Here is a 14610-nt window from a genome sequence, read left to right as displayed (position 1 = left end):
GGATTACCCCGGATTACCCATCAGAGCCCACATGAATCTTTATACGAGGGAGATAAAAGGGTTAGAGTCAAAAACTGTGATGACAGAAACTGAGAGAAGGACTGCAAGATGCTACCTGGCTGGCTTTGAAGATGGAGGATGGGATCTGAACCAAGGATACAGACAATGTCTAGAAGGCAGATAAAGCAAGGAAAGATTCTTTTCTAGAACCCTCAGTAGGAACACAGCCCTTTTAGACATCTGACTTCCAAAACTATAAGAGAATAAATTTGTGTTGGTTTAAACCACAAAGGATGTAATCTTTGTTACAGCAGCAATTGAAAACTGATATAGTTTTCAAAAAGAGGGTAACAAATACAACAAAATGTGAAAGTGGCTTTGGAACTGAGTAAGGGGTAGACACTGGAAGAGATTTGAGGTATGCAATAGAAAAAAATCCTAAATTGTCTTGAATGCACTGTTAATAGAAATGTGAATGTAAATGATTCTGCCAGTGAATCCCAGAAAGAAATGAGGACTATGGTAGAGAAAGCCTATATTATGTAAGATAATATGTAAACCATCATAAATAGATCATTGACAGAAATATGGTGAGGGCTCAGAGGAAATGAGGAGCATCGTAGAAAGTGAAGAAAAGGTGATCCTTGTTATACAGTGGCAGAAAACGTAAGTCAATTGTGTGTTCTACAGTTGTGTAGAAATAAGAATTTATAAGTTATGATTTATAAAGGAGATATTCGGCTGAGGAAATTTCCAAGCATGTTAAAGGTTCTACCTGGTTCCTTCTTGGTACTTATGGTAAAATGCAAGAAAAAGACAGATTGAAAAACTAGTAAGAGGGGCACCTGGATGGCTTTCAGTTGAGAATCTGACTCTTGACTTTGGCTCAGATCATGATTCCAGGGTTGTGGGATCCAGGGTTGTGGGATCAAACCCTATGTTGGGTTCCATGCTGAGCATGGAGGCTGCTTAAGATTTTCTCATGCTCTGCCACTCACGTTCTCTCTTTCTCTAAAAAAACAAACAAACAAACAAACAAACAAACAAACAAACTAGTAAGAAAAAAGGAATCAGGACTGGGTGATTTAGGAAATTTTCAGCCTATCCATATTGCAAAAGATGTTAAAATTAGGAGATTTGCTGGCAGGAAAGCATACCTTGGAGAGAAAGCCAAAAGTATGATTGGACAAACTTTTGCAAGTAATAGAACTCTGAAATGAAGACATTATCATTGTTATTACTGGCATTATTTTAAATATTTAATATTATTTAGATTTACTTATATGATTACAAGTTTCTCACCTTCCCACTTATTCTTATATTGCCAGAGTCTTTTTCCCTCCTTTCCAAAGTACATCATTCGGAATTCCTTAAGAGAAGGTCTGTTGGTAGCAAACTCAGTTTTAACCTGAAGATATGTTTATTTCTCCCTCATCGTTAAAATTAAATTTTACAAAGTAGATGATTCCAGGTTGACAGTTCACGTATATCAGCCTTTTGACTATATTTTCTATTGTCTTATGGCTCCCATCATTGCGAGAAGTTGGCTGTCAGTCTAATTGCTGAGTTTTTAAGGCATTAATTCTCTCTATAGCAGTTCATAGGATCTAACCTTTATTATTAGTGTTTTGTAGTTTCACTACAAGGTTTCTAGAAATGAAATTCTTTCTATTAATCTTTCTTGATTAGTTTTTGATAATTTTTGGTTCTTGGATCTGTTGGCTCATCAGTTCTGGAAAATTCTCAGCTATTATCTCTTGTGTTATCTCTCCTCCTGTGGGAAATCAAGTAGACATGTCCTGGGTTAGGAGATTATAGGGAATGCATTGCAAAAACAGCAGAAAACAGCCTCTGGTCTTGCTGAAAACAGAGGCCATGCTTTGCTTATCTAGTTAATGTATTTCCAGGTGGCACTCACTTTGCTTAACTAGTAATATATATCTACGTGTTAGGTCCTGCTTATACTCATAAATTCCTTAGGCCATGTTATCACATGGAATATTTTATCCTGTCTTAACTCGTTTTTCTGCACATTTTCTATACGTTCTTACTGGCACGTAGCCCACCAATGTATTGCTCATTGTTTCCCTAAAGGTATGCTCAATAAATACGGGAGCTTGTGACTAGCTTGGGAAGACTTCCCTTAGCTCCTCTTTCACCTCTGTTGATTTGCATGGAGTCCTTTCTGCCATTCTCAGCCTTGTTGGACAAATCCAAAAGCCAAACCCACATCCTCCAACGTCTCTCTCCTCTCTTTTAGCACTTTTGTCAGACTCCTTTTAGACTTTCTTACTCTATCCTTTGTACTCTGTGATATTCTTTTTTTAATTTTTTTTTAACATTTATTTTTTATTTTTGAGACAGAGAGAGACAGAGCATGGACAGGGGAGGGGCAGAGAGAGAGGGAGACACAGAATCTGAAACAGGCTCCAGGCTCCGAGCTGCCAGCACAGAGCCCGACGCGGGGCTCGAACTCACGGACTGTGAGATCATGACCTGAGCCGAAGTCGGACGCTCAACCGACCAAGCCACCCAGGCGCCCCTGTACTCTGTGATATTCTTAAATATGCTCAGTCCCCTCATGTCTCTGCACAAGTCTCTCTTCCCATTCATTAATTCTCCATTCAATTATGTCTATTTTACTGTTTAATCCACCCACTGAGTTTTTTACTGAAATTATTATGTTTCAATTTACAGAAGTTTTATTTTGTCCCTTTTTTTAATGCTTATTTATGTATTTATTTTGAGAGAGAGAAAGAGAAAGAGCAGGAGCAGGGGAGGGGCAGAGAGAGGGAGAGAGGGAGAGAGAGAATCCCAAGTAGGCTCTGCACTGGCAGCACAGAGCCTGATGTGGGGCTTGAACCCACAAACCATGAGACCATGACCTGAGCCGAAATCAAGAGTCAGAGTAACTGACTGAACCACAAGGTGTCCCTATTTTGTCCGTTTTCAAATTTGGTCAATCATTTGATAGTCTCTCATTTTTTAAAAAACATTTCATATATAATAAACATATCCTATGCTTAACAATTCCAATATATATGTCCTTGGAGGCTTAAATCTATTATTTATTATTTCTGTGGACATTCCCTTATGGTGGCTTTTTTCCTCACATGTGTATAATTTTATACTATGAGCCAGTATATTCTTGGCCTTATTCTGTGGCAATACTGAAGGGACTAAGCTGATATGCTCTCCTTCAGGAAAGATCTCCATTTTCTCTTTCTGGGCATGAGTAGAAATAGAGTAGTCAAAGATTACCAACCTGGTACCACTTTAATTAAAACCTTCAGGGGTGCCTTGGTTGAGCACCCAACTCTTGATTTTGGCTCAGGTCATGATCTCATAGTTTGTGAGCTTAAGCCCTGCATCAGGCTCTGCACTGACAGCCCAGAGCCTGCTCAGGATTCTCCCTCTCCCTCTCTCTCTGCCTCTCCCTGGTTTATGCTTTTTCTCTCTCACTCTCTCTCAAGATGAATAAACATAAAAAATAAAAATAAAAATAAACCTTCAGTACCTGTGTTTGGATAATACTTCTCAAAGAAATTGTCAAAGAAAACTGTTATTCTCTTCTTTTTCTTCCTTTTTTTCTCATCATGGAAATAGATGTCCTTACAGACTCCCTTTGTTGACCAGTGGATTTTTTACTTCTAGTATATTTATTTGCTAGGGGTCTATCCCCTTCAAGAATTCTAGTTTAATGAAGGGGTCTCAGTTTTGTACAACTCATGGTATAATATCCTATTAATCTGTGGTATATTTATCCTCAAAGTTCTAGAACTCTGACTCTACACTTCCAGGGTTCAAGTTCTGTGTCTATCACTTATGGTGTGACCATGGACAAGTTACCTAACTTCTCTGTGCTTCAGTTTCCTCTTCTATAAAATGGATATTGATAATAGTTCCTCTTTCATAGGACTGTTACAAGGAATAAATGAACTGATATGAGTAAAATGCTTGGAACAGTGCCTGAGCCATAGTGCTCAAAAAGTGCTTCCTTTGGGTATTAGCATGTGCCTCCAGGTTGATTTAAGGCTCACTTACTCAGTTTCAGCTCATTGAACTTTTTAAAAATGATCTTGAGGATTCCTGTATTTTTTTTTTCAAACTGAGCAGCACTGAAAAGAATGTTTGTTATAATTTATCCAGAATCTAGTTTAACTTGTTATAATTTACCCAGATTCTAGTTGAAAAGAGTATTTGTTACAGTTTATCTGGAATCTAGTTGAATAGCCTAGTAGGAAGGCCATGACTTAGTCCCTGTGCTGTGGAGACTGAAATGAAGGAAGCATCCCAAAGGAGTTTCAAGGCTGTGTCAGGGACTCCAGGTCCTTGAATATTTCGAGCTTTCCAGGAATAGGAAAGGTTAACATAGAATAACAAAGGGCTGCTTTGTTCTAGGTTCTCTTTAGAGGCATGACCATGAGCCCCACTTTCTGCTCCAGTGGAAACCCTCTCCCAACTGCTTTGACAACTTCCAGCGGAATGGCTACTTCGTTCTTTCCCCTGTACTTAGGCAGCATACAATCATCTATTACAACATGTGCGTTATTTTACCTCATTCAACCTTATATCCTTAGCACATAGCAGTTCTCAATAAATGTTAAATGCATGAGTGAACATATGAAAGAAAAAGACAATGGAAGAAATAACATGTTTGAAGGATGGGCTCTTTCTCTGATTTAACAGTAAAGGTAGAGACATCTGGCTGGCTCAGTCAGAACAGCATGAGACTCTTGCAATCTTGAGTTCAAGCCCCACATTAGGTGTAGAGATTACTTAAACAAATAAAACTTTTAAAAATAATAATAAAAAGGTAAGAGTAAAGGTGAAACTTCACCCACAACTTTTCAACATACTAAATCTTCATGAACAAGCCAATTGATCAATATTGTTTAAAGACATAAAGGTAAATAGCTGAACAAAAAGCAAAAGCATTAAAATTGGTTGCTTCTGAGAAATGAAACCAATGAAAAGTGAGTCAGTGATCTATTGTTTTTTAAAAACCCTCTGTACTATTTGATTTTTAACCGTGTCCTATTTTATTTTTTACTATGTATATCTTGAAAACAATTGAAATATTTAAAAACAAGTATTAGCCAATTTTGGACCTGTTGGAAAAAAAAGCACCCAGCAGTACATTTGACCTTATGAGGTTTAGTACAGTCCTTTATTTTATTTTTAAATTTAGTACCCAGAGTCCCGATTACCAAAGAGTTGATGACTCAAAGACAAGTTGACAAATAAACAGAATTCTGAACTTTAATAGGGCAGCTCCAGTGGACCTAGACGGAGCCGAGTAGGCCTACTGACTGGTGCCAGAGGGGCAACGTAAATCAATTAACTCCATGGTTTTTATGGAGATCTCTTGATACCAAAACTTCTTTCTTCTTTACGTGCTTCTCCTCTGATCCTGTGGAGATGAAAATTGACATCCATAGTCATATTCTACCAAAAGAATGGCCAGATCTAAAAAAGGTAATGGTGGTTAATTTACTGAATTATTTCTGGAACTTTTCCAGGGTTTCTTACTGCTTCTACTACAGATCTATCTCTTCTTTGGGGAATTAGATGTTAAGTTTCTCTGCTCTAGGAGTGATGTAAACTTATTTGCTATCTCTGATTTCTTAGTCTTTAATAATGACTTTTACATTTGTTTTGAAAGAACACTGATCAAAGAAATAAGTGCCTTCTCAAAATCCCCTTTTCCCCTCAAATGAAGCATTCTTTAAAATTTCTGGCCAATTTAAGTCAGGCAGTTTTACTTCCATTTAAATCACATATTCAGCTGCTTGGAAGATACGTGCCAACTACAGAATTTAAAGTTACAGTTTCAAGTAAAAGACTATTAAAAAATGGAATGTGATAGGCTTCCAGGACTTCTAAAACACATCTCCTTTCCAAAATGTTTAAAATAAGTTTTAGAAGCACCAAGACATAGCTTTGTGGGATTTTTTTTTAAAGTCTATTTTAGGACACTGTCTGAAACCTTTCCTTTTGATGTTCTTTAAGCTGTAAATCCTTGTTATGAACTAGAGAGTAGGAACATCAAAAAAACCCTAGAGAAAATGACATGAAGCCTTTGTACAATGAGTGTCTCTTTCTCTGTATTTCTCAAAAGAGGGAAATTTCCTTTTGTCATTAAGAACTTTTGAATGAATACTAAAAGAAGGAGGTGGAAACATGAAAGAAATTTACAATTGGCTTGAGTTTTATTCAGGCTAAGTATCAGGTTTTATTCAATCTTCAGCCTTCTCTAGTATTTTCATGCCACTGATAATGTTTCATCTTTTTTGTCCCAAGTGGAGGAAAATGAATTAACCCAAACTCTAATTAAAATATGGTTTATTGTGCAAGTAAGTGGAACTATTTTTTTCTCATAGTTGTCTCCTGGGAGAATGTTAATCTTATTTCTTCGTCCTTTGGCATTTTAAGTAAGATAGATGGTAGACATTTTAGACTGAAAAATACAAATGATGCTGAACCATCTTTGAAAGGGTTTTCTGCTATAGCAGGTAGTGAAAACTAACTGCACCAACTGACCCTCCAGAAGGGGTCTAAGTGCCTACTTGGGAACTTGCTACTCTGAATGCTACTGTCCTCATCATGTTTTATTAAAGTGTAAACACCACTTCACAAGACTAGTGATGAAGACCCATAGCAGCCTTAAAAGGTACCTCTTCTTTGCTGAAGGGGGAAAACTTCCTACCTAGTATCCTGTGCCACAATTCCACCTCCTGTTATCTGCCTCCCACCTGGAAGCCTGCCTCCAGTTTGAGCAAAGAAGTTCTCATCAAAAGCTGATAATTTCTAGGTGCCCTCACCTAATGCAGGGCCCTAAAGGCAATGTTAAATCTGCTTAGGAAGCTGAAAGATACAGAGCTCAGGGAGGCTATAACCATAAGTGTGTGCCCTGGAGACTTCTCAAGCACACTTGCTGCTGGCTCTTTTTCCCCCTTCTCCTTCTTAACATCTACCTGTCCCCTCAAAAGATGGGAGGGGCATTTGTCCCACTAAACCAGGCTAGTAGTCTCACATGCTGTAAGCAGATAACTGATACACTGAATAACATTGATGACATAATGATAGTAATAATAACCATTATACTCTTATACTTCCAGGAAGCAATATATATATTTGATTCACATAAAATCATGTGAATTGCAGATAAAATTTATATTATTAACCTCACTGGGCCAATCAGGTAACTGAGACTCAGAAATGAGCCTAGAATCCCAGAGCTATATGGAACCATGGTGGTCCCTCTTTCCCCCAGTGCCTTTCTCGACACCAGACTGTTCCCCAATTCCCCACACTCAATAAACCCATGGAGGGCCTTGTCAAAGGGTCATTGGAACCTGACTTCAACCCACAGGTCAAGCAAGTGGATCTGACATGTGATAGAAGTTTTCATTTGATTGCAGGTAGGCCAGTGATGAAATAACCAGCAGAAAACAGTTCTATGTTTTCAAACTGGGAGGAGTGAGATAAATAAATAGACATGTAAATAGTGCTAGTATCCTTCTCCCTCTCTCCCAGTCTATATTGTCACAGTAAAGTGAGTATTAAAGTGATGTTAGGCAAGAGCACAATTTCCTTGGTATTCAGGCAGTTCAATAATCACAGTAGATTTTCCTTTGTCTTCAAATTGTTTCTTAATGGGTAAAATATTATTTCAATACATCAGTCTCTGATCTTTTCTCATCACGTTTTCAAACTTCCCAATAAAAGAATGAAAAGAAGCCGGTACTAGTTTAATTTTAGAAGATGAAGCCTCTTTGGAAGAACTAGTATCTGTTTTCCAACTTGCCTTTCCTCATTAAACATTAATGGACACACCTCAATAACCTTGGCCTCTTACTCCAGTGAAGAAACAGGAAAGCAGAATCAACATTCCTGGATTGATAATTAACTAATGATTACAAAGGATTAGGATTTGAGAAATGTTTCCATTTTCACTTGCTAATGATGACTTTACTCAGACTTACAGTTAAGATCCTTAGGGGGCAAAATCTATCTGAGGTGGAAAGAGCATATTCAGGAGGTTCTGGATTAAATTGTTTCTGATGAATCAAGAGACCCACTCTCTGCTGTCATAAACAGGAGGATGGTGGACCAAGGAACCATGGTGAATGTTGTTTCAGGTTGATCCACAATGAGATTATTCACAGCAACAATGATGATGATAAGGTCATGGCTTTCTCCTTCAGCAAGACTTTATGGACCACCTACTATGTGCCCAATAGTAGGATTTGCAAAGATTCTCCTAGTTTTAAATGGGGTCAAAAGTTCTGGCCTTTACTTAAAAAAAAATTATATATTTACATTTTTTTTTCATTAGCAATGATTTAATTACACTTGATCATTGTAAGGTTATAGGAGTCAAAATCCCAGACATAGTCTGACTTTCAAACAACCCCTCTGAGGAAATAGATACCTGTTTTTATCACACAGGAGGTTCCTTACTCACCTCATGGAAGTATGAGGTCCCCAAGACAGTAAAAATGCCATTCAGTTCATCCACCTCTGATTCATACAAACCAATTTCAGAAACACATCTTTTGTATATAGAACTGAATTCCCTTGAATTTTTTAGTTTGGTTTTTTATTGTCATGCCCTTAAATGCCTATGGGATACTGGTCATTGTCAGTCAAACATTTTCAGACAGTAAATGCTTCTAGGCATATGCTCTCATCACAACTCTCAAGGTCATAAATTTCAGACCCCAAGCTTGGTTCAACCTAGGATGACAGCTGTGGAACTATGTAGAGCCTGGACTCGGAGCAGCTGCCCTAAATAGGTTAGGCCTTTGCAGGGGGCTTAGGAGAAGCACAGAGTATTCAAATTGTGTGCTTCCCAAGAAAGGGGAAGGAGGAACACAGGGTGACACACCTAAGGATAAAATAGACTGTCACCACTATGCTACCCCCAGTGCTGTCCATCTGCCACCCCCACCACCGCCAAGCTCACCAGCACAACCATCACCACTACCACCTCACAACCTCTCCCATTGCCAATACCGCCACTGCCATCCCTACAAACGCCACAACCATCGCCATCACCACCTTTGTCACCACCTCTCCCACCTCCAGCACCACCAATGCCACTGTCACCACCATCATGATCACTGTTTGCATTGATGAGGCCCTTTCTATAAGCAGGGTCTGGAGTCAATAGCTTTCTATGAATTTTATCTTAATGAATTCCCATAAAACCCTATGTCATAGCTACAGCTATCAGCCTCATTTTACACATAAGGAAACAGGGACTTTGAGATGCTAAGTTACCCCAACAAAGCCAATGATAATAGAAGTGGCTTGTCACGTGTGACAAGATCCCTTTGTTCTGCCTCCCTCTGCTTTTCTGTTCTTCCTCCAATGGAATACTTTAGGCTGATAGCTTACGGGTTAAAGTTCCTTAGCAAATTAACAAAATGTAAGAAAAAGACTGAGGAAAGAGGGAACAGAGAAGAAAAGAAGAAAAGGAAAGAAGGAAATAAGAAAACAAAACTTTTCTTCTACAGTAAAGTAAAATTTCAATGGCAAATTTTAATTTGAGAGAAAGTTTGTTTACTCTAAAATGTAACTGGTTGAGGCTTTATTCCACCCCCTCCTCCAATATACATCTCTCAGCAGCTTTAGCCAGGAGAAGACAATGGGGGAAGCACTATGGTATCAAATGCATGAAAGGAGGAGAGTGGGGTGGAGGGGTGCAGGCAAAGGAGAAACTGGGTACGGAGGAGAAGCTAAGGCCCCTGGTGAATAGTTTCTTCTGCATGCCCACCCTACTACTCCAGGTCCCCTATTGTCACTTAGGAAGGAGGCAGGTAGACTTTCAGAGCTAATATGATTATTTGGAGTTAGAACTCAAGAACAGACCTTATGCCAAGGTAGAATAAAGCTGGTACAGAATTGACCAAATCTTAAATCTGACTGGCAGTCCCTGGTCACAGACACAGAGACATACAAACACCCTTGTGCTGTAGGCGCAGACCTCCCCTCTCAGTCTGGAGGTGAGAGGGCTGCTAGGAAGAGAACCTGCCAAGACCTGACTCCCTGAAGACAACTTCCCTGTAGCATGGCATAAGAACCAACCACTGTTATCTGGTCTCATCCAACTACAACAAGCAAGAAGTTGAGCTAATGTTCAAGTTCCCTACCCATAACTACTGACCAGAGTGTTGATGAGCTTCTCACACCATTGTTTCTGGCCCAATACCTTCCCTTCCTCCATCAAGAGGCACTCATCTGAAGCATGGAAATACAGAACATTGGAAGTTACTCTCCAATATGATCCCAGACTATCTTTTCAACCTCCCTCCTTAGACACCACCTAACCCAAGTTGTGCTTTTCCCGACTCCCAAAGACTTTGTGTGTTACTCAACCACAGCAGGTCTCACACCCCATAATCCTTTAATACTTGCCAGCCCAGCCCCACATGTTCAAGCCTGTGTTCCACACAGGCTGGAAGTGTCCTTTTATTTTCTCTGCCCTAGTAAGGCTGGTTAAGTGTGGGGGTTCCTTGAGGGTTTGAAGAATGAATGAACAAAATGAGATTTTATTTATTTGTTTGTTTTAGAATAGGGGATTTTTAAAAGTTTATTCATTTATTTTGAGACAGAGAGAGAGAGCACAAGTGGGAGGGGGCAGAGAGAAAGGGAGAGAGAGAATCCCAAGCAGACTCCACACCAGCAGCACAGAGCCCGATGCAGGGTTCAAACCCATCAACTGCCAAGATCATGACCTGAGCTGAAATCAAGAGTTCAACCAACTGAGCCACCCAGGCATTCCATGAACAAGTATCTTTTAATGTTAATCCTCATGTATTTATTTTTAATTTTTTTTAAATGTTTATATTTGAGAGACAGAGAGAGAGAGAGAGAGAGACAGTGCGCAAGCAGGGGAGGGGCAGAGAGAGAAGGAGTCTGAAGCAGGCTCCAGGCTCTGAGATGTCAGCACAGAGCCTGACGCAGGGCTCAAACCCAGGAACCGCGAGATCATGACTGGAGCCTAAGTTGGACACTCAACTGACTGAGGCACCCAGGTGCCCTGATGTTAATCCTCATTTAAAAACTGCAACCTAGGGGCGCCTGGGTGGCTCAGTCAGTTGAGCATCCGACTTCAGCTCAGGTCATGATTTCACGGTCTGTGAGTTTCAGCCCCGCGTCGGGCTCTGTGCTGATGGCTCAGAGCCTGGAGCCTGTTTTAGATTCTGTGTCTCCCTCTCTCTCTGACCCTCCCCTGTTCATGCTCTGTCTCTCTCTCAAAAATAAATAAACATTAAAAAAAATTTTTTTTTAATAAAAAATAAAAAAAAATAAAAACTGCACCTAGATAAAACTAGCATTTCTATGATACACAATTTTCTTCCTGAATAAATATATTTGAGGGAAAAAAGTAAATTGACTTAAATATCAATATCGAAAAAGTGATACATGGGTGTCAGGGCAGAAAATGGGAAGGTCATAATCTGAAAGATTGGAGCTCAGGACCCTCTGCCACAAGGATACCCCTTTATTGCAGTCATCCCTATTTTGTTCCTCCAGCCTGACTGTGCTTCTCCTCCACAGAGATTCGGCTATGGAGGCTGGGTGCAGCTCCAACATCACAGCAAGGTGAGTTTCTCCAAAGTGTGTATGTACCTTGGACCAGGGACATCCTGAGCCTGAGACGTTCTTGCAGGCAGGCCTCCATGGAGCTCAACTCAGGTCCTCTTACTGACTTTGTAGTAGGCAAGGGAGCAGCACTGAGTTTCTCAAAATGACTAGGAAAAATGAGGGTGACTTCAAAGAGCAGGATTTAGGAAACTAAAATTGCAATTTGAGAAGCCGTTAAGAAATCTTTTTTTTTCCCTTTCTTTTTTTTTCCCCTCTGCCCTAGAATCAATTTTAGCATTTATTGCTCTGCCTCAAGGAAGAGAGGTGGGCTCCTTCCATAGGTTATTACATTATATTAAGGCCAACCAAATAAATGGCACAGTTTAAGTTTGAGCACAGGCTGGAGAAATTAAACACCGGAGACAAGGAGGAGAAAAGCCATCGCTATTAAGGGTTGAGTTTGGTAAGAGGAAAAGCAAGAGGAGGAAGGGCTGGGGCAAAGCATTCTGCAAATAACAAGGCCCACCTAAAAGTGAGCTGAAGTCTAGCCCTGCACACAGGTCAGGATTGACTTCACTTTCAGAGGCATTTTCTGCTCGGGTGGAGCTCAAAGGGAACATTCCTGAGCTTCCCGCTAGACATAGACAGGCCCTGGGAGCACACCCTGGAGGAATTGTGGTCTGAGAGGACGCAGTTACCATGTGCAGAGGTAACTTGGGAGGAATGTAAATTTGGGGGTCTCACCCCAGATCTACCAACTCAGGGACTCTGAGGGTCAGGATGGCAATCCGTTGTTTTGACAAGCCTCTGGGGATTCTGAGAACCACTGGCTTAGACATTCATTCACTTACTCACTGATTTATATTGACTCCTATTTTGTGTTAGGCCCACCAGTCTAGACACCAGGAATATGCTGGTGAACCAGTCTGAGACACTTGCTGCCCTCATGGTGCTCAAATTCTAGGGGATGACAAATGTGATCACTACAGAGAATGGAATGAAAAACAGTGCTGTGGTTGCAAGTGACTGGGGAAGATTCACTGGGCTGGCTGCTCAGGGAGCCAGCTAAGACTTAGAAGACAGGAAGGAAAAGCCTGGGCAAGTGTCCCTGGATGAGGAATAGCAGTTGCAAAGCCCACCAAATGAGAAAGAGCTGTGTTCAAGGAACAGAAAGGAAGGGAATATGCCTAAATGTAGTGAAAGAGGGAGACGATAGAAAATGAGATTGGTGAGGTAGGCAGGGGCCAGGTCATGGAGGGATGCTGGGGACATGCTGCAGAGTCTGGATTTATTATCAATGCACAGATGCTCTGGAGGGTCTTAATGGCTTAAAAAGACCACCTTGATGGCTCTGTGGAAAATGAACAGAGACAGGCAGAGTTTAGGGAGCCAAGGGGTGTGAAGAAGCCAGAAAGGTGGGCAGAAGCCTCATCAGACGGGGTCTTGAAGAACAGGTGTAGGCCTTTGTACTTGATCCTGAAGGCAGTGGAGAATAAAGAGTTTTGAACATCAGAATCTCTGGGTGGCTCGTTTTCACCTTCATTAAAGAATGCCCACTAAGTGCCGGTTTAGACACTGTGCTACACTCCTCCCATTAAAAGTGCTAGTTCTACCCCAGGAGCTGATGATCTCAGCTGGCCTCAAATCTGCCTAAGGAAGAGAACAGTCTGGGTGGAGCTGATTTCAAGGCTACTGAGAAGCCCCAAATGCAGGACTGGGAAGTCTGTGATTGGTTTTGAAGTCCAGTTTGTAACCTTGGTACTGCATTTGAATGACTTTCATTTCATTTTGTTTTTATGTCAAGAGATTCATAAACAGGGGCGCCTGGGTGGCTCAGTCGGTTGTGTCTGACTTCGGCTCAGGTCATTATCTTGCGGTCTGTGAGTTCGAGCCCCACATCAGGCTCTGTGCTGACAGCTCAGAGCCTGGAGCCTGTTTCGGATTCTATGCCTCCTTGTTTCTCTGCCCCTCCCCCACTCATGCTCTGTCTCTTTCTCTCAGTCAAAACTAAATAAAACATTAAAAAATTTTAAAAAAGAGAGAGAGAGATTCATAAACAGTAAATCTCCTAAAGAAAACAGGAACGAAAACATTTCATATCTACCACCTACATATTTCCAGCAAAATTGGATACAACTAAATAGAACAAACAGTAACACTCTTCTTCCCTCTCAAAAACAAATCAAAACACAACAGAACCGGATCTGTATTTTTCATAATTATAGTGGTCAGGGATTACAGTCACTGGAAAAACAACTTGCAAATGTAAATAAATATGGAAATTAGGCTAAGCAATGAGAAAATCCAGTATTTGGTAGTTGAAATTTCTTTCTGTTCTCCCACATTCTTTTGAACAAATATTTTGTAGCCCCCATGACTGATTTACCTCGGAGACTCTTGTCCTCTGAAAAATCTTTCCAAAACATTTCTCTGGTCTTCCCCATGTGTTTGTCTTCTTAACCTTTGGTTTTTCATTGCTCTTGGAATGAATCGAGCTTTGTTCACAACTAAAACACATCATTTGTCATTTGGTTGAGTATTTATAAAAGTATAGGTAGCAAGTCAGTTTGCATGGCCTCCTTTCAGAGCCGGTGGGGGGAGAACTCCTCTCAGAGCCGGTGGGGGCTCCTTTCAGAGCTGGTGGGTGGGAACATTTCAGAGGGTAGGCATGGGGTCCTTTACAAATCCTTGGGTCAGAAGCATCAAGAACATCCACTGAGTGCTTTTCAGGCCCTTGGGAATACAATACAGACATGCGTGCACATGCACATACACACATACACATTATTTCTATCTGTTTAGCATTTTCACACATACTATTCTGCGTGATCTCATTAGGTTCCTGCTCTCAAGATTATTTCCCCCATAAAGAAAAACCTGGAGCACCTGGGTGGCTCAGTCAGTTGAGTGTCTGACTTTGGCTCAGATTGTGATCTTGTGGTTCTTGATTTTGAGCCCCACCTTGGGCTCTGCTGTCAGTACAGAGCCTACTTCAGATCCTGTCTCTCACTC

General features: G+C 40.6%; 1 protein-coding gene and 1 long non-coding RNA gene across 3 annotated transcripts in view; one reads left to right on the top strand and one right to left on the bottom strand.

Moving 5' to 3' along the window:
* Positions 1-5141: 5141 nt before the first annotated feature.
* Positions 5142-14610, bottom strand: part of LOC109270145 (uncharacterized) — a 62484-nt gene continuing 53015 nt past the window's right edge. The window contains exon 3 of the long non-coding RNA XR_008424716.1: positions 5142-5413. This is a non-coding gene — a long non-coding RNA (uncharacterized LOC109270145). The remainder of the gene's footprint in view (positions 5414-14610) is intronic.
* ACMSD (aminocarboxymuconate semialdehyde decarboxylase) overlaps positions 5367-14610 on the top strand; it is a 56299-nt gene continuing 47055 nt past the window's right edge. For both annotated transcript variants that reach the window (XM_019454474.2, XM_019454468.2), the window contains exons 1-2: positions 5367-5478; positions 11572-11616. In XM_019454474.2, coding sequence (XP_019310019.2) covers positions 5422-5478; positions 11572-11616 — 102 coding nt within the window. In that variant the 5' untranslated portion in view covers positions 5367-5421. The remainder of the gene's footprint in view (positions 5479-11571; positions 11617-14610) is intronic.

The sequence above is a fragment of the Panthera pardus genome, unplaced genomic scaffold (assembly GCF_024362965.1).
Source record: "Panthera pardus isolate Hobbes unplaced genomic scaffold, ASM2436296v1 HiC_scaffold_10, whole genome shotgun sequence".
Lineage (NCBI taxonomy): Eukaryota > Metazoa > Chordata > Mammalia > Carnivora > Felidae > Panthera > Panthera pardus.
The sequence above is the reverse complement of the archived record's forward strand: the minus strand, read 5'-3'. Positions and strand labels throughout refer to the sequence as shown.